Raw genomic sequence first — 19,892 nt, forward strand, 5'->3', positions numbered from 1 at the left:
TATTTAGACTTATTGCATGCAGTATCTGAGCCTTGCCCATTTATCTGAGTTGGTTACTTAGATCAATGGGGTTGTCTAGAGCTTGGAAAGTGGAGTCTAAGGAGTTTGTGATGATCGTGAAGGATGGAGATACGGTGTTGAAATTGCAAGAGCGATGTAGAGGTAAGACGCATTCGTTAAGGCTGAATTGGAAAGAAGCGGTCTGGCTATTGAATATCTTTGATGAGCTGATGGCGGTGGAGGACTCAAGGGTTTTTTGGGACGATTCTACTCGTAGTTTTCCACGTACGTTAGCCCAGAAATGTTTCAATAGGCATGGGAACTTTCTGGTTCTAGAGGAGCTGGATGGAAGAGAGAGGAGAGGCAGAGTAATGGTGCCAGAGGGTAGGCACAGGAAGGGTTGGGATCAGTTTCAGTCAGAGTTGCGAATTGCCATTGATTTTGCTCAACCATACGTTGGGGAAATAAGGAAGGTAGTGACAGGGAAACAGAGAAGGAGCTTTTCAGAGGTCTTGCTTTCATCTTCTAAGCAGGTAGAGGAACCGTTTGGGTCTTATGCAGAACCGGTTGCGAGAGTTCCCAAATGGATGTTAAGAGGTAATGCAGAGACCAGCAAATTGTCTGGGCCAAGTTCTCTTGCTGAATGCTATGCTGGTCGTGAGGTACAGGTAGCTGCTCCGGCGAAGGGTCCGGCGGTTAGGTATGTGGGGAATAGCGGAGCTAGCTGTGGGAATAGTGGAGCTAGCTCAAGTTTCGAGGAGAAAAACAGTAAGGAGCATGCTTCTGGAACGTATGGGCAGGGTTGCGTGTGTGCGGGGGGGAAAGAAAAGATGAAGATTTCCCTGTTAAAGTTACAGGAGGAAATCAGGATTTGTCTCGAAGGGTTAGGCGTTCGATGCTCTTGTAGTTGTGGGTCTGGCCCTCTTAGGCCTAAAATTTTCCAGGTGGCCCATCTAAGTGGACTGCCCAGGAACCAGCCCATGGTCCAACCCAAGCTTTTGGCAGGTCAGAAGGATAAGGCCTCTGTTGAGGATATTGGATCCGACAAGGTTCTTAAGTGTTATAGTCGGAAGGTAGTGGGTAAGGCGGGGGATATGGGGGCCTCATCTTCTAACATTGGGCATCTGCCTTCTTCGATTTTCACTAACTCAGATTTTTCGGCCATTTCTGGGCTACCGGCAGAGGCGACGACGATGGTTGCGCCGTTAAGGAAGGGGTCGACGATGGAGGTTGCCGATATAGCAGCTGCGCTCTCTCCGGCAATAGGTCCTGTCGCTCCAGCTCTGGCGTCGACGTGGGATTGCGACTCAGGCCTGGGCATTCCGGGTAAGGAGCTGACGTTGATTCCTGGTGTTCCAGCTATGGCGTCGTCTGGTGTTGCTTTGTCGGTTCCTTCCGGGTCAGCTGTTGGTGTTCGTGCGGCAAGGGAAGGCGCTATGGGCGCCGAAATAGTTGCAGTGCTCTCTTCGGCGATCGGACCGGTCGTTCCAGCTTCGGCGTCGACGTGGGTAGGTGACTTCGGCCTGGGTATTCTGGGTAAGATGCCATTAATCCTTCAGGCAGGGGACCGAAAGGAGGTTTCATCTTGTGTTACGTTGTCGGCACCTACTGGGTCAGTTGGTGGTGTTCGTGCGAAGCTGAAGAAGCCAGTTTTGGGACAGCCGGAAGTTATGATGAAGTGTGGGAGGGATCTGGTTCAGCCGGCAAAGCTGTCGGAAAAGGAATGGAGTGATCTTCAGGATGAGCTCCCTCCGGGTTTTGAAAGATGGGAGATGCCGGATATGAGTACGAAGAAGACGGGTGAGGACTTGGGGGAGGGTAATGCTGTTGATCAGAAGCTGATCGAGTTGCAGGGGGAGATCCATCCGGGTTTGGAGAAGTGGGAATTGCCAGGAGTGGATAATTCTGTGGGGTGGAAGGGGGCTATGGTCAGCGTTTGTGATGAGAGTTTTTGCTCAGTGGGAGAAGCTTATTCTGGAGATAAGGACAGCAGTTCGCAAGGTGAGTTGTTGGTTCCAGACTCCTTAGCCTTGGTTCCTATTGAGGTTCAGGAGCCTATTACAGTGGAGTTTGTTACACAATTTAGCAAGCTTGTGGGTGTCTCTTGTGATGGAGAAGCAGAGAAGTTGGAGGAGGCTTTTGGGCTCATCATGGCTGGTAGTGAGGATAGTGGTAAGGATGCGGGAGAGGCATTGAAAGAGAGAGGGGCTGCAGTAGCACAAACGGGAAAAAAAAGGTAAGAGAGAGCTTAATAACCTTAATTCCTCCATTAATTATGAGATGCATAGTGGAAGTTCTGTGAGGGACTGCAAAAAGGGGAGGGCTAATCGGATTATTTTATGAAGCCGAAAATCCTTTCTTGGAATGTGCGGGGTTTGAATTTAAGGGATAAAAGGCTGAGGGTAAGAAATTTGCTTAGAAATTGGAAGGTGGATATAGTGTGTTTTCAAGAAACTAAGGTGGACTTTGTCACAAACAATTTTGTGAGGAGTTTGTGGGGGTGTCCTTATGCGGAGTGGTGTTATGTCCCTTCTAGAGGGGTGTCGGGGGGTATTTTGGTGTTGTGGGATAGAAGAGTAGTTTTGAAGGTGGAGGTGGCTCTGGGCAATTTTGTGGCGGTTTGCTCATTCAGAAATGTCGATGACGGTTTTGCTTGGGCTTTTGCGGGGGTGTATGGCCCTAATAGAGACAATTTAAGGCGTTTCCTTTGAGAGGAACTGGTGGGCCTTATGAGTTGGTGGGATTTGCCTTGGTGTATTGGCGGGGATTTCAATGCCACTTTATTCCCTAGTGAAAGATCCGGGGGGACTTATTCTCGGGTTGCGATGAGGGAGTTTGCTGATTTTATTTCGGAGCAGGGTCTTATGGATCTCCCATTAGCTGGGGGGGTCTCTACTTGGTCTAACAACCATTCCTGGTCACGGCTAGACCGATTCCTAGTCTTTCCGGAATGGGAAGCTTGTTATCCAAGTATGCGACAAAAGAGGTTGCTTCGGGTGTGTTCGGATCATGCTCCTATTATTCTTGATTGTAGTTGCTTATTGGGAGGCAAAAGACCCTTCAAGTTCGAGAATATGTGGCTTAAAGTGGAGGGCTTTGTCGACAAAGTAAGAAGTTGGTGGGAGTCCTATCATTTCCATGGTATTCCAAGTTTTATTCTGGCAAAAAAGATGCAAGCTTTTAAGGGGGACATTAAGAGTTGGAATGACCAAGAATTTGGCAACGTAGGAGGAAGCATCAAGGCCCGTATGGATGATATAAAGGCTCTTGATAGGGTGGAGGAAGAGAGAGGGTTATCTGCTGATGAGATTGAGAGGAAGAGGTTGTTAGCCAGAGATTTGGAGACTCTTTTGTTACAGGAGGAAATTAGCTGGAGGCAAAAATCTAGGATTCGTTGGTTGAAAGAGGGAGACAAATGTACGAAATTTTTCCATCAGATTGCTAATGCAAATAGAAGACATAATTCTATTGAGTCTCTGATTGTGGGTGGCTCTACTACTTTAGATCAAGGGGTCATTAGCAATCACGTTACCAGTTTTTACGAGTCTCTTTTTTCAGAGAGCCTCAACTGGAGACCGAGGCTGGATGATCTTGATTTTGATATGTTGAACTTTGGTGAGGCTTCTAGGTTGGAAGCCCCTTTCGAGGAACGGGAGGTATGGGAGGTGGTGAAAGGTATGGATAGGGACAAGGCGCCAGGCCCGGATGGCTTTTCTATGGCCTTTTTTCCAGGATTGCTGGGATGTGATTAAGGTGGACATTATGGCGGTTTTTACGGAATTCCATGAGCGAGGTAAATTTGAAAAAAGTCTTAATGCTACGTTCATCTCTCTCATTCTGAAAATACATGGAGCTTCCGACATTAAGGATTTTCGTCCGATTAGCCTTGTGGGAGGGACTTATAAGATTGTGGCAAAGGTCTTAGCCAACAGAATGAAGAAAGTGATGGATAAGGTCATTTCTAAACCCCAGAATGCCTTTGTTAAAGGTAGGCAAATCTTGGACTCAGTTCTTATTGCCAATGAATGCTTGGATAGCCGCATCAGATCAGGGGAACCTGGCTTGTTGTGCAAATTGGATATGGAAAAGGCCTATGACCATTTGAACTGGAAGTTTCTACTTTACTTATTGAGAAGGTGCGGTTTTGGAGAAAAGTGGTGTTCCTGGATCGGACATTGCATTTCGTCTGTGCGTTTCTCGGTTTTGATTAATGGTTCTTCTTCCGGTTTCTTTGATAGCTCACAGGGAGTGAGGCAAGGAGACCCTCTTTCTCCTTTCTTGTTTGTTCTAGTCATGGAGGCATTTAGTAGGATGATCAATGCCGCGATTAACAGGGGTCTCATCTCTGGTTTTTCGGTGGGAAGTAGAGAGTCAGATCGGCTTATTGTCTCTCACCTTCTCTTTGCTGATGATACTTTAGTTTTTTGTGGGGCAGATCCTAATCAAGTTAGAAACATTGGCGCTTTACTCGTTTGCTTTGAAGCCGTTTCTGGGTTAAAGGTGAATTTGGCTAAATCTGTCTTGGTCCCTGTTGGTAGTATGAATAATGTGGGCATTTTGGCCGACATTCTTGGTTGTGGTTCAGCTTCTATGCCTTTGAAGTACTTAGGTCTCCCTTTGGGGGCCCCGTTTAAGGTCAAGGCCAGTTGGGAGGACATGTTGGAGAAGTATGCCAGAAGGTTGGCTCCATGGAAACGCTTGTATTTGTCTAAAGGGGGGGAGGATTACTCTCATTAAGAGCACCTTATCCAATCTTCCCACCTATTTCTTGTCTCTGTTTCCTATCCCGGCTTCAGTGGTGAAGCGTATGGAGAAGATTCAACGGCATTTCTTATGGGGTGGGATCAATGACGAGTTTAAGTTCGATTTGGTTAGTTGGAACAAGGTATGCTCTCTGATCTCTGAGGGAGGCTTAGGGATACGAAATTTGCGTTTGATGAATAAAGCTTTGTTGGGGAAATGGCTGTGGAGATTCGCACTTGAGAAAGAGGCTTGGTGGAGAAAGATATTGGTGGCGAAGTATGGTGCGGTTTGGGGTGGTTGGCGTTCTAGGGTGTCCAGTGGTTCGCATGAGGTGGAGGTCGTTTCATTGTCACATTAGATTGGTCCCTGGATGCGGGTCCAACATCAGGTTTTGGGAGGATGTTTGGTGCGGTGACACGTCTCTCAAGGATGCTTTCCCTAGTCTCTTCAATATTGCTACCAATAAGGATGCGTCTATTGCGGATAGCAGGGAGTGTACAAATGGCTCCGTGCAGTGGAACATTTCTTTCATCCGCAGGGTTCACGATTGGGAAGTGGAGGTTTTGGCATCGTTTTACACTCTCCTGTATTCGCACTTGATGCGTGGGGTAGGGGAGGATAGGATGTGGTGGACTTCTTCACGTAAAGGAAAATTTGAGGTTAGATCTTATTACAAGATCCTTGCCTCTAAAGATCCTTCCCCTTTCCCTTGGAGGAGTTTATGGCGCACTAAGGTTCATTCGAAAGTGGCTTTTTTTGCTTGGACGGCTGTGCATGGGAAGACTCTAACCTTGGATAATGTTCGGAAGAGAGGTATTGTTGTGATTAACCGTTGTTGCATGTGTGAGTCGGATGGGGAGTCAGTTGATCATCTCTTTCTTCATTGTGGGGTTGCGCGGATGTTGTGGAATGCCGTCTTCGCTCGTTTTGGTTTGTGTTGGGTGATGCCTGGTAGCGTCAGGGGGTTGTATGCTTCTTGGTGGGTGGGAGGCAATTCTCGTAGCGCCGTTGTGTGGAAGATGGTTCCTCTTTGCCTTATGTGGTGCATTTGGATTGAGAGGAATGCTAGATGCTTCGAGGACTCGTCTAGGAACATTGACGACCTTAGACACTTTTTCTTGTACACCCTTTTCACTTGGACTACTGGTTGGCTAGCGCCCTTAGTGTTTAGCTTCCCTGACTTCCTTTTTATGTTTTCTTCTTCTTTTTCCCGTCTTAGTCCCTCCTTTGTATACTCCCTGTGTACTAGGGTTGCGCCCCTCTGCGCTTTTGAATACATCTTTATTACTTATCAAAAAATGGTTTTTGTAAGTGTTAAATAGTTGGAATGGTGCATGGTTTTCGAGTCTGTAGTTGTATGAATGATTATGGTTACAAGATTTTCAACCGTGATTTTGTTTTTCATGGTTGCATAATTGTGTAAAATTTGCCTCAAGTGCAATTTTTATTGACTGTGACTTGTTTGATATGGATGTATTGGTCGTTAGAACTTTTAGTGAATAAGTGCACTCGTTGCATGTGTTATTGTAGAGATAAAAGAAGCGATGAAATATAGGGTTTGTCAAGGGTGGATTGTCATTAGATCAATATGAGGACCTTTGGTTTCTGCTATAGAAAAATCCTTTGTATTTTTTAATGGTTTCTGCTATAGAACTTTCAGTAAGTACGTTGTTTGATATCGTCCCTAATGGGTAGCTCAATCAGATGAAAATTACGTTTCATGAAGTTGAGGTCACTAGTTCAAATTCACTCCCTCCCTTTTCCCTCTTCTTATACAGACTAGGGCCGGCAATTTTGACACGACCCGCGAATCCGACACGAACACGACACGAAGTTAGCAGGTATTGGGTTTGGGCTTATTGGGTTCGGGTCTACCCGATTAAGACCCGATTAAATTCGTGTCTGGCGGGTCGACCCGCCAGACCCGTCACCCATTTAAAAAAAAAAAAAAAAAACTTGAAACAACTAACACTAACCCGTGAGTCCGTGACCCCGTCTAAGTGTCTAACCCTAATCCCTAATTCCTGAGACACTTCTTTCTTCTTTTCTTCACACCCCACCCCAGTCCCTCCCCACTACGGCGCCGCAGGCCGCACTACCCCAGGTCCCCAGCACAGCAGCCGCTAGCCTCCCCCCAGTCTCCCTCTATCGCAGCTTTGCAGGCAGCCAGGCACCAGGCAGTACCCCCCCCCACCGCCTCTCTCTCTCTCTCCCTCTCGGCTCTCTCTCTCTCCCAGCGCCTCTCTCTTCCAGTCTCCCTCTCGGCTCTCTCTCTCCCTCTATCGCAGATTCGCAGCTTCGCAGGCACCACCAAGCAACAGCTCCCCCCCTAGTGCCAGTGCACCACTCTCTCTCCCTCTCGGCTCTCTCTCCCAGCGCCTTTCTCTTCCAGTCTCCCTCTCGGCTCTCTCTCTCCCTCTATCGCAGATTCCCAGGCACCACCTGGCAGTAGCTCCCTCCCACCTGCGCCAGTGCACCACTCTCTCTCCCTCTCGGCTCTCTCTCTCTCTCTCTCTCTCTCTTTCTCATCTCTGCCAATGGCATTGGTAATTTGGTATATTATTAATTTATTATTAATATTACATTATTTTTTCCATTTTTCATCAAGGATTTTTTTTTTAACGGGTCGGGTCGTGTGACCTATTTAGACATGGATCGTGTCTACCCGATATGACCCGGTAATTTTAAACGGGTTAAGTGAGTCGTGTCGGGTTACCCGGATATTTTTCGTGTTATAATCGTGTCAGACCAGCTAACCCGTTTAGCTAAACGGGTCGTGTTCGTGTCTAGGGTAATTGGGTCGCGGGTCTTAACGGGTCGTAATCGGGTCTACCCCATTACCCGTTTTGCCAGCCCTAAATTACAGACATGTCAAAAAAAAAAAAAATAAATAAATAAAGAAGTTGTTTAATGTTGTGGCTCAGTAACAAAAAGTTTAACGTTGTGAAACTCCTATTTACACTATTTGACCAGGTAAACTTTTATTTTTATTTTTTTTTATTTTTTATTTATTAAAAAAAAAATCATTTTTGCAACCCTTTTCTCTTTCTTGCTTTGTTCTCCATTCACATCAGCTGTGCATACACCCTAGTCTCTTCCGTTTTCATTTTCCACCACCAGCATGGCTTTCCCAGGCTTCTAGCATGTCATATAATAATAAGGTGGTACAAAATTAAAAGCACAAGAGGTTTCTGAAACATCCTTGTTATGCCGAATTTAGTAATTTTGTTCCCACTTAAAACAACTTACTTTTAATTAGAATAATAGAGTGACTTCATTCGTATGCCAAATTTGTGCACTAGCTAAAATGTAATCACACACAAATCAGACATGTTAACATTGACATTATGTACACTGTTAGATACATCAATTTTAAACCAAATTGTAAGATAAATACTATTCATTTAATTTGTAATAGAAATGAATAGTATTTAACATGAACAAGCTTTTCACTCAAGGTTATCTTTAATTGGAAAGTCTGCGGCTAAGAAAATCATTGGGAAGTAGTTTTGACTTTGGCCTTTTATTTTTGAACAAGAAAAGTTCAATGCTCTCATTTTTTTTTTTTTTTTTTTTAATTATTATTTTTATCTAAAGGTATGGGATAAACTACTATACAAATCAGTAAGGAAACTGTTGATATTAAAGATAATAATTTCCGTTTAGGTCTCATTTGGTAAATTTTTTTAAAAACAGTTTTATATTTTCAAAACAAAACACATGATTTTCTAACCAACAATTCGAAACATAAAATATCTTTTGAAAGATAAAACACTTTTCAAATGTGGGCTCTTCTAAAAATACTTATCATTTTTATATCATATCAAAACATTTTTTTTTTTTTTTTGTTCCCAAGTGCCAAGTGGTAGTTTAATCGGCTGGGAATCACGCCTTATAAAATGGAGGTCATTAGTTCGAATGCCACCCCTCTCTCTCTTGTGCAGACATGTCAAAAAAAAAAAAAAAAAATCATTTAATTCTTTGCATAGGCTATAGCTGCTGGCCTGCACTTGCACCAGTGCACCATGATTCCTTCGAATTAGGATTCTCTTCAGTTCATTAAAACTGAATTTTTGTTCACTTAAAAAGTAAAAAGACAAAAATATCCATATAATATAACTAACTAAATATTATTTAATTCAAATAAAATGAAAAGAATCCTTTTCCAATTCGTTCCTTGGAAAGGCCCTTGAGAGAAAAAAAAGAAAAAAAAGAAAAAAAGAAAATGAATTTCTTTTTTGAAGGGTTTTAGGGTGGTCGAGTGGTGTGGTGAGTGAAAGCACGAAAGAAAGAATGGGAGAAAGAGTGAAGTGGTTGGATCTTCCGACGGAACTATTGCCGATGATCGGCAGAAGCCTCGACACCCGAATCGACGTTCTCCGATTCCGCAGCGTCTGTAGCTCGTGGCGTTCCTCTATCCCTCCCTTTCCCGCCAACTCTCCTCGCTTTCCTCTCAAATTCCCCAACCCCGACGCGGCAATCTTGAATGAGCCTTCGCAATGGCCGCCACGACCTGCTTTTCTCTTCCAAACTACTCTCTATTACATTCAAATACTCAATCCTTCAACTTCTTCTTCTTCTTCTTCTTCTACTTTGTCTAACAAGGGCTGGTTGATGAAGGTTGACGAGTCAAGTTCAGGCAAGCTGGTTCTTGTAAACCCAGTACTCAACCGCCGCATCAGGTACCGAATTACTAGACCCAAGACCTTGAATTTATTGAACTTTCGTGTCGTTGAATATGGTAAAGCCTATACGCTTCAATTCCAACTTCCCATAAATAAAAGAAGATATTTCCCTTATCCTTTTGTGAAAAAATTGGTGGTGTTTCCGAATTCAGCATGGACAAATGCAGACGAGTGTTCAATTTTCATGATCTTTGTCGACGGAAAATTGGGTTTTGCAAAACCTGGGGATGAAAAGTGGACCCTTGTAGGTGAAAGCTCTAATTATGATGATGTTATTGTTTACAAAGGCCAATTCTATGTCGTTGATAAGGTGGGAATAGTTTGGTGGATCGAATGTTCATCCTTGAAATTGGTACAGTTTTCGCCTACTCTGTGGGGGCTGGGTAGCCAGAAGCATTTGGTGGAGTCGTGTGGAGCTCTTTATGTTGTTGATAAATACAATGACATTGATGATGATAAAAAGGTAGTTGGTTTTAAAGTGTATAAGCTGGATGAAGAATTGGGTCAATGGGTTTTGGTGAAAAGCTTGGGCGACCAAGTGTTTGTTTTGGGTGCCGATTGTTCTTTCTCTGTTCCGGCTCAAGAATTTTCTGGATATAAAGGGGATTCCATTCTCTTCATTGATAGTGGAGATGTAACACTAGTACTAGTGTTCAGTCTAAAGGATCACAGCATTCATGAGTTAGATTCCTGTAATCATTTTCAACGGTTCTGGCCTCCCGAACAAACTGGCCTCCCCCAAGCTAATGGATGGGTGTATCAATGTTTGTATACATGATAGCTAAATCGACTAGAAACCACACCTCGTGAAGTGGAGACCACTAGTTCATATCTATCCTTCCGCATTAGGACAAAAAATTTACTCATATATAAATAATCTGTGTTGATTTGACTGCGATAGTGTTCTGAACTTTTTTCCCCTAGGGATAGAATTTCCTTATGTTTGTTTGGGATGGTATTTCCTGAATTCATCAATCTTCTTGTGTTTTATCGGCGTGTTTACTTTGTTATGATATGCCCTTATCTCTTTCTCTCTTTTTTTTGTAACACATTGTTTTGATGATTGCTACTTATTCACAAAACAATCCATGATGGTGGTTAGTATGATTATAGTTTCAAAGTTCAATTATCCATGTAGAAGGTCCAACTTGGATTGGCTAGTATCTTGTAGAAGGTCCAAGTTATTTACTGATTGAACAAAGTTTTGTTCCAAATTGATCCTCCAACCTATTTTATTAAACTTACATGTATCCAAAATGCATGTGAGATATATATGTCCAAAATGCATGCATATTAGCATAATAGAGTAGGTTGTAGAAAATTCATCTGACCCAATTCCTAGGAAAAATTTGTCTTTACTGAGTTGGGTAGAAATGTTTAACGCATTTTAAATGCCATCTACACAAAGTAATTAAAGTAGATAAGCAAGCCCTTAATTTCGAGTCACAAAAGTCCTTGAATATTGGGGATCTTTATCCCTTGTGACAACATTCCTTTATGTAAAAAGTTTAAATGGATGGAAAACATGGAACCCTTCGGGTTTATACGACTCTGGACTATCATACTTGTGAATTCTACACAACATAAGAAAGAAGTATCCCCTGTTTTGCTTCTATTTTCGGTAAGCTTGAAGTTCTTGTTTTGTCATTGAAATATTGTATATGCACTATTGTTTAAGAAGAGATGACTTTATGTCATTACCTAAATTAAGATTATGAATATTTTAGAGGTTGAGTAAGGCTTGTGTCCTCTGTCTTGTGTGCATTGGATGCAAGCCAAGGGTGCCATGTTTGTAATTGAGGATGCGTGGCATCGGCTTGCATCTTGTGCACGTTGCACTCCCGGTTTGTGTCGTGTGTACATGATGGTGATGTATGTGTAAGAAGAATGAGGAGTCTATTGATCATCTTCTTCTTTATTTTTTATTTTTTGATAAATAATTAATTTCATTGATACGCGCATAGGGGCGTAACCCTTATACACATGATGTATATATAGAGAGTTTCCTTTACACGCTAAAAGAAGAACAAAAATTCACAAATTTAATGAAGTTAGAATATTGGGAAATATTATTTTCATAATTTAGTTTTTTCCAGAAGCTTCAACACCATTATAACCTTATCATTATTTCAACAACAATTATAATATCTTTTTCAATCAAACAGGAGATTTGAGATTGAATCTTGCCCACAACGAATCAAGAAAAAGGAGGCAAGGATTATAAGGACTTCAATGAACCAAAATTTCTTTTAGGTGATTAATGCTATAATAAAATATTGTAATAAAATTCTTTTAATTTTTTATGCCTGCAGTTTGAATGCTCGGTATATGGTCAGAAAAAGAAAAAAGAAAAAGAAAAAGAATGCTAAGTATATATTCAATATTCGCTATTCTCTAGGGAAAGACTTGAAAATAAAGAGAACCCTTTATTGAAGCACAGATACATTGATATAATACACAGTAATACACACAAGATAACTCACCAAAACACACACAAATCTGATTTATTTTTTGAGAGAAATGCACATACACTAAGACAAGCACCATTGCTTAACTGGGGGTGCATCCATAGTAAGTTAAGATAGAGCAAAGCGTTTGTAACAAGCTAAAAAGTAGAATCAGCATGGCAGCTATAACAGACAAGCTCGTCCATGGATTGTTAAAATAATCGCGCTTCAAAATTGCTCGCCATCTGTTCCGACTGCACCTATAATATGCATTAACTTCACTGTAGAGGTCGGTGTAAAGGAAACCATAGTCATAAGCATCATTATAAACCCAATTGCCCAAACTTACTATATCGTGAGAGCTCAAAGAGATTTTTAGAATTTTTCGTTGTACGAGAAAATCTACATCTTTGCTAGTGTTAACAAGGTCCTTCAAGACCTTACCATAAGAGCTCAATTTATGGACTTTGCTTGGATAACAATGTTCAAATGCGACGAGGTTTTTGAAGATTGACAGTGTGATCTCAGAAACTTGTATCAGTGGGAGTGTCATCACTCCATCTTTGAAAGTGATATTGAGCGATTTCATCTCTTGTCGAGTTTCGAATCTGACTCCAGCTTGCACAAGCTCTGTCACAGACGGAATGGGATCCACTTTTGAGAATGACATGTGATTAGCCTGTGTTACTTGATATGTTTCAGCATAAGAGTTAAAGAGGCAGTCGAGTAAATGCTTGTATTGGATTTGGCGGTCATCACGAGTGCGTAGGACATATAGGGGAAACGAATTGAGAAGATTGAGTAGCGACCTTCCTTCAGCATTTGACTTGGTCAGCTTGAATAAACAGTCAAGCACTGGCCAAGGAAGTTGATTCTCAAGCAGAAACAAGTCGTGTGTTATTTCCCAAGCCATCCATGACGTATTGAACACTGGATCATCCTTGTCTCGTCGCACTTCCTCCGGAACTGAAGCTTTACGGAAGAATTCAATGATAAAACAACCATCAACCACCATCATTTCTATGAATTGCTCTTCAGTAAAATTAATTTCTCCTGCATAACATCCACGACATTCTTGCTCAATACTACCAGTAGCTTCTATAAAGCACTCCAAAGTAGTTTCTGTAGTTGGTGCTCGATTGAGGAGGCAATGCAAATACCATAACTTAATTTTTTCCATTGTTTGAAGCTTCTGCTTTCCGTGGTGAAATGGGCCAATTGAAACTATTTCTGGCTCATAACAACACTCTATTTTACTGCGTAGTCTATCCGGAACTCTATGTATGGAACATTTAGATGGTATTGGAGACTTTTGGCAAAGCTTTCCATGAATCGAAGATATTAGATTTTCACTCAATTCTGTTATTTTCATGGATGTTCACCGTTGTTCTCTGTATTCTTTCTTCTTGCCAATTCCAAATAATATGTAGGAGATCTGCTTTAATAATTAAAAAGAAAAAAAAGAAAAAAAAATACATAAAATTACTTAAAACCATGGTTTTAAGTATTGAATTGACCATTCTATAAAAAAACATAAAATTAATTCAATTGGGCATTATATATATATATATATATATATATATATATATATATAAAGTTGAGTATATATGTGTTTTTTAAAAAATACACCAGACTCGGCCTCTATGAAAAATAAGTTTGACTCCTCATTAATACTTTGGCACCAGCCATTAGATAAGAAATCTTGGTTCCATCCATATATATATATATATATATATAGAGAGAGAGAGAGAGAGAGAGAGACAGAGAATGCCCAATTCAATTAATTTTAAATATATAACCTTCATGATCAAACTTAAATATATAACCTTCATGATCAAACTTAAATGCCCAATTCATTAATTTTAAATATATAACCTAATTCCATTTTTTTTATACACAAAGTGATCAAACTTAACACGTGCTATAAAAAAAACAGACAAACATAGAAAGAAAACAGTTGATTTAATATCTATTATTAGCAGGAAACAACAAAACACAAGAGATTGTCTAAAAGCAGACCTGGTTAAGACAAACGGCCTTCGCTGAGGAAGCTTTCAAAGAAGATATAAATATATGATCATTTCTTCGAGGCGTCTGAACTTTCAAGACAATTTAAAGACAAAAGAGCTAATGCTTGAAGCATGATTCCTCTCAATACTTTTAAGGTATATTGCCGTGGATCTTGATCCACACACCTCAGCTTATCCAACTGCACAAAACCAATCAGAAATTGGCAAAAACCATGTGGCACAGAGTAAAAAGCAAAAGAAAAAAGCTACTCTCCTGCAGCCTCCCCCACTCCTTGTCCTTGGTCTTCTTTTGGAGGGAAAATGAGAGCCTACATAACATGGCTTTTTCTTTTTCCTCACTTTCTTTCACTTCTTTGATTTTTTTGTTTTTTTTTTGGAAAGTAAAGAATTTAGCTGAGATTCTCCATATTTTCTAAAATATGACATCCTTATATTTTAAAATTTGAATGGTTAAATGTAATATATGGCTCTTTTTTATTATTTTTTATTTTTTTTTTTTTTTTTTGAAATGGAGGGTAGAGAGTTATTAATTGCATATTCTTACCCCTAAAACGGTTAACCATCCCGTTTTAGATGGTTAACAATTTTTTAGAACAGCTTACAAAAGTGAATGGTTAGCACTTGGTGGTTATTGGATGATTAATCTTACGTTCGTATACTTGAGAGCACTAGCAGTAGAAACCATATAGCTCATTCCTTTCTCTATGTTTACGAAAAAAAAAAAAAACCATAAAAACACACCCACATCAGAATGGATTGAGATCTCCTTCAATTACCCAAAATTGGAGGATCTTATGTTACGAAATCCTGATCCTTCATTTTAAATCTAATGATCTATAAAATAATTTAAAACTCGGTAAAACAAAAGGCAGCTTAAAATCAAAATTTTCGGAATCCCCATATTTAACATACACTAAGGGGTAGTTACAGTGTTTTCCAATGCATTGTGTTAGGAAACACGGTAACTACCCAATGCTTTATTAAATTATAAACAAATCATTTTCTCTTCTCTCTCCTTACGCGTTCTCATGAAAACAATATAATGATAAAAAGAAAAAAGATAAAAAAAAAAATTAAAGATAAGAGTAAAAAAGAGTATTTAATTAAGATAGGAAAAAATAACGGGATGTGAAGTGCTTTAAAAATATTTTATAAGAAATAAAAAAGTAGTTTTATTTGTTCATTCCTTTCTTCCAACACCCCTGAAAAAATGAAAAAGAAAAAAAAGAAAATGGAAGTTCTTTTTTAGAGTAAGTAGTCGGTCGGTGGTCGAGTACTCTGGTGAGTAGAAAGCAAGAAAAAAATGGGAGAAAGAGTGAAGTGGTCGGATCTTCCGACGGATCTATTGACGATGATCGGCAGGAGCCTCGACACCCGCATCGATGTTCTCTGATTTCGCAGCGTCTGTAGCCCGTGGCGTTCCTCTATCCCCCCTTTCACCCCAACTCTCCTCGCTTTCCTCTCAAATTCCCCAACCCCAACCCCGACGCTGAAACCTTGACTGAGTTTCCGCCAGCTTTTCTCTTCCAAACTACTCTCTATTACATTCAAACGCTCAGTCCTTCAAGTTCTTCTTCTTCTACTTTGTCTAACAAGGGCTGGTTGATGAAGGTCGACGAGTCAAGTTCAGGCAAGCTGCGTTTTGTAAACCCAGTACTCGACAGCCGGACCAGGTACACCATTACTAGACCCAAGATCTTGAATTTATTGAACTTTTGTGTCGTTGAATTTGGTAAAGCCTATACGCTTCATTGGCTTCAATACCACCTTTATGGTGAATACACATATAAACCCTTCATTACAAGAACATATCGCCCTTTTGATTGTGTGAAAAAATTGGTGGTGTTTCCGAATTCAGCATGGACAAATGCAGACGAGTGTTCAATTCTCATGATCTTTGTTGACGGAAAATTGGGTTTTGCAAAACATGGGGATGAAAAGTGGACCCTTGTAGGTGAAAGCTCTAATTATGATGATGTTATTGTTTACAAAGGCCAATTCTATGCCGTTGATAGGGTGGGAATAGTTTGGTGGATCGAATGTTCATCCTTGAAATTGGTACAGTTTTCGCCTCCTCTGTGTGGGCAGGGTAGCCGGCCAGAAGCATTTGGTGGTGTCGTGTGGAGCTCTTTATGTTGTTGATAAATACAATGACATTGATGATGATACCAAGGTAGTTGGTTTTAAAGTGTATAAGCTGGATGAAGAATTGGGTCAATGGGTTTTGGTGAAAAGCTTGGGCGACCAAGTGTTTGTTTTGGGTGCCGATTGTTCTTTCTCTGTTTCCGCTCGAGAATGTTCTGGATATAAAGGGGATTGCATTCTCTTCATTAATAGTAGAGATGAAACACTAGTACTAGTGTTCAGTCTAAAGGATCACAGAATTTATGATTTAGCGTCTTTCTTGTGTCATTTAGCTAGTGGATGGGTGTATGATTGTATGAATGTGTGTCTAAATGATAGTTAAATCGGCTAGAAACCACGTCTTGTGAAACAGAGGTTACTAGTTCAAATCTCTCCTTTCGGTTTTGGACAAAAAATTTACTTATATATAAATAATCTGTGTTGGATTTGACTGTGATAGTGTTCTGAACTTTTTTCCCCTTGGGATAGACTTTCCTTATTTTTGTTTGGGATGGTATTTGTCTTTTATCGGCGTGTTTACTTTGTTATGATATTCCCTTATCTCTTTCTCTCTTTCTTGTAACACATTGTTTTGATAATTGCTACTTAATCACAAAACAATCCATGATGGTGGTTAGTACGATTACAGTTTCAAAGTTCAATTATCCATGTTAAATAGAAATAAGATTATAGCTTGATTACAACTTGGACTAGATAGTATCTCGTAGAAGGTCTTTGTTATTTACTGATCGAACAAATTTTTCTTCCAAATTTGATCTTCCAACCTATTTTATTACACTTATATGTATCCAAAATGCATGTAAGATATGTATGTCCAACATGCATGCATGTCAGCTTAAATGACTTAGACTAGCTAGTATCTTGTAGAAGGTCAAAGTCATTTAAACAAGGTTTTCTTCCAAACTGGATCATCCAACCCACTTTATTAAACTTACATGTCCAAAATACATGTGAGATTTGTGGCGCAAATGCATGCCGACATACATTTCAGACATATGTCAGCATAATAGAGTAGGTTGTAAAAAATTCATCTGATCATGTTTGTAGGAAAACTTTGTCTTTACTGATTTGGGTAGAAATGTTTAACATATTTTGAATGCATCTACACAAAGTAATTACAGTAGATAATGATGCCCTTAATTTCGAGTCAAAAAGGTCTCTGAATATTGAGAATATTTCTCCCTTGTGGCAACATTCCTTTCTGGACAAAGTTTAAATGGATGAAAAGCATCGAACCCTTCAGGTTTAGATGACCCTTGACTACCATACTTGTGAATTCTAGACAACATAACAAAGAAGGACCCCCTATTTTGTCACTGTTTTGCCTCTATTTTCCTTAAGCTTGAAGTTCTTGTTTTGTCATTGAAATATTGTATGCACTACTGTTTAAGAAGAGATGACTTTATGTCATTACCTAAATTAAGATTATGAATATTTTAGGGGTTGAGTAAGGCTTGTGCCCAATGTCTCCTGTGCATTGGATGCAATCCAGGGGTGCCATGTTTGTAATTGAGGGTGCTTGGCATCGGCTTGCATCTTGTGCACGTTGCACCCCCGGTTTGGGTCGTGCTCACATGATAATGATGTATGTGTAAGAAGAATGGGGAGTCTATTGATTATTCTTTTTTTTTTTTTTTTTGGATAAATAATTAATTTCATTGATAAGCGCATAGGGGCGCAACCCTTATGCGCATGATGCATATAAAGAGAGTTCCCGGACAAAAATTCACAAATTTAATGAAGTTAGAATATTGAGAAATATTATTTCCATAATTTAGTTTTTTCCAGAAATTTCAACACGTCATTATAACGTTATCATTATTTCAACAACAGTTATAATATCTTTTTCAATCAAACATGAGATTTGAGATTGAATCTTGCCCACAACAGATCAAGAATAAGGAGGCCAGGATTATAAGATGGACTTCAATGAACCAATTTTTTTTTTTTTAGCTGATTAATGCTATAATAAAATATTGTAATAAAATTCTTATAATTTTTTTATTTTATTTATTTTTTTAATTTTTTATGCCTGCAGTTTGAATGCTAGGTATATGGTCAGAAAAAGAAAAATGCGAATAGGAAAAGACTTGAAAATAAAGAGAACCCTTTATTGATGCACAGATACATTGATATAATACACAGTAATACACACAAGATAACTCACCAAATGCACTCACCAAAACACACACAAATCTGATTTATTTTTTGAGAGAAATGCACGTACGTACACTGAGACAAGCACCATTGCTTGATTTGGTCAGCTTGAATAAACAGTCAAGCACTGGCCAAGGAAGTTGATTCTCAAGCATAAACAAGTCGTGTGTTATTTCCCAAGCCATCCATGACGTATTGAACACTGGATCATCCTTGTCTCATCGCACTTCCTCCGGAACTGAAGCTTTACGGAAGAATTCAATGATAAAACAACCATCAACCACCATCATTTCTATGAATTGCTTTTCAGTAAAATTAATTTCTCCTGCATAACATCCACGAGATTCTTGCTCAATACTACCAATAGCTTCTATAAAGCACTCCAAAGTAGTTTCTTTAGTTGGTGCTCGATTGAGGAGGCAATGCAAATACCATAACTTAATTTTTTCCATTGTTTGAAGCTTCTGCTTTCCGCGGTGAAATGGGCCAATTGAAACTATCTCTGGCTCATGATACTCCATTTTACTGCGTGGATAGTAGTTTATCCGGGACTCTATATATGGAACATTTAGATGATATTGGAGACTTTTGACAAAGCTTTCCATGAATCAAAGATGTTAGATTGCTTTCTTCTATTTTCATGGGATGTTCACCGTTGTTCTTTGTATTCTTTATTCTTGCCAATTCCAAATAATATGTAGGAGATCTGCTTTAATAATTAAAAAGAAAAAAAAAAAAAAACATAAAATTACTTAAAACCATATTGATTTCTTCTTTCAAGGTATGTGATGATATTTTTCACACAACAATATTTTTTTTTCCTGAGCTCACCAACAATACTTGTAACTAAAAGAAGATAGATTAACCCGATTAGAGATTTGATCAACCGATAGCACCAAGCTTTGTAACTCAAATTAATTAAAGATGGGGTTTATGAAGAAGTTTTTCGTGAAACAGATCAAGTTGGGTTTTAAACTCCATTCCTTATTAATTTAGTGGCAGAGCCAGACATTTCATAATGTAGGGGCCCAAAAAAAAAAAATTTTGTGTCCAAAATTTTTTTTTTGGCGTCCAAAAATTTTCTTTACTCTAAAAATTTGATAATTCATACAATATATGCATCACAAAAAAAAAAAAAAAAAAAAAATCTATAAAAGTTCATAAATATGTGCTCAAATTGATATATTAGAAATGTAACATGTTGTCACTATATCAAAAAGACAGAAATACACAAAAAGTGTCTAGAATTGCACTTTACGGTTTCTTAGAAGTACAAAATATCAAGTATCGAATCTAAATCGAAGCTCTCAGCAATTTCCCTTTCAATATAGAGAACTAAACTATTTGCAAGAAAATCATCCTGTGTTTATAAGATGTGCTTTATTTTGTATATATGCGGGCCATCTTACAATTATGCTAATTGCTAAACAAATTCAATTATTTATAATGGCCCAATGGGTACCATACTGACACTACTACCACTAACATGTATCATTCTCTTAATTACTAAACAATGTCATAACACAATAGTTGAACAACCTGAACATCATCAATATAACACTTCCAGAATAAAAACAAGTAACCAGATTCTTGGGATTATGGAATACCTTAGTGTTGGAAGCTCACAGCTGTGAACTCCACCGATGGTGGTTTGAGGTGGTGGTGGTGGTGGTTTGATCAGGGTT

The 19,892-nt window shown here is 39.5% G+C and overlaps 3 protein-coding genes and 1 pseudogene across 4 annotated transcripts; 3 read left to right on the top strand and 1 right to left on the bottom strand.

The window, feature by feature from the left end:
- The first annotated feature begins 2,825 nt into the window (after nucleotides 1-2,825).
- LOC148583604 (uncharacterized) lies at nucleotides 2,826-3,752 on the top strand. Its single transcript, XM_088510468.1, has one exon. The coding sequence runs from the start codon at nucleotides 2,826-2,828 to the stop codon at nucleotides 3,750-3,752; it is 927 nt and encodes a 308-aa protein (XP_088366594.1).
- A 5,264-nt stretch (nucleotides 3,753-9,016) lies between these two features.
- On the top strand, nucleotides 9,017-10,463 carry LOC132190046 (F-box protein At2g26160). Its single transcript, XM_059604927.2, has one exon. The coding sequence runs from the start codon at nucleotides 9,037-9,039 to the stop codon at nucleotides 10,204-10,206; it is 1,170 nt and encodes a 389-aa protein (XP_059460910.2). The 5' UTR covers nucleotides 9,017-9,036; the 3' UTR covers nucleotides 10,207-10,463.
- Nucleotides 10,464-11,850: 1,387 nt separating this feature from the next.
- LOC132190289 (UPF0481 protein At3g47200) lies at nucleotides 11,851-14,117 on the bottom strand. 2 transcript variants are annotated; one of them, XM_059605233.2, is made up of 2 exons: nucleotides 13,895-14,117; nucleotides 11,851-13,310 (listed from the first exon to the last, which is right to left on the bottom strand). In XM_059605233.2, exon 2 carries the CDS (start codon nucleotides 13,245-13,247, stop codon nucleotides 11,979-11,981), a length of 1,269 nt encoding a protein of 422 aa, XP_059461216.2. In that variant the 5' UTR covers nucleotides 13,248-13,310; nucleotides 13,895-14,117; the 3' UTR covers nucleotides 11,851-11,978. The 2 variants fall into 2 exon arrangements, with proteins under 2 accessions (XP_059461216.2, XP_059461217.2); XM_059605234.2 differs by having other exon boundaries at nucleotides 11,851-13,313.
- A 998-nt stretch (nucleotides 14,118-15,115) lies between these two features.
- On the top strand, nucleotides 15,116-16,522 carry LOC148583605 (F-box protein At2g26160-like; annotated as a pseudogene).
- The last annotated feature ends 3,370 nt before the right edge of the window (nucleotides 16,523-19,892 follow it).

The sequence above is a fragment of the Corylus avellana genome, chromosome 9 (genome assembly GCF_965113065.1).
Source record: "Corylus avellana chromosome 9, dhCorAvel1.hap1.2, whole genome shotgun sequence".
NCBI classification, from domain to species: Eukaryota; Viridiplantae; Streptophyta; class Magnoliopsida; order Fagales; family Betulaceae; genus Corylus; species Corylus avellana.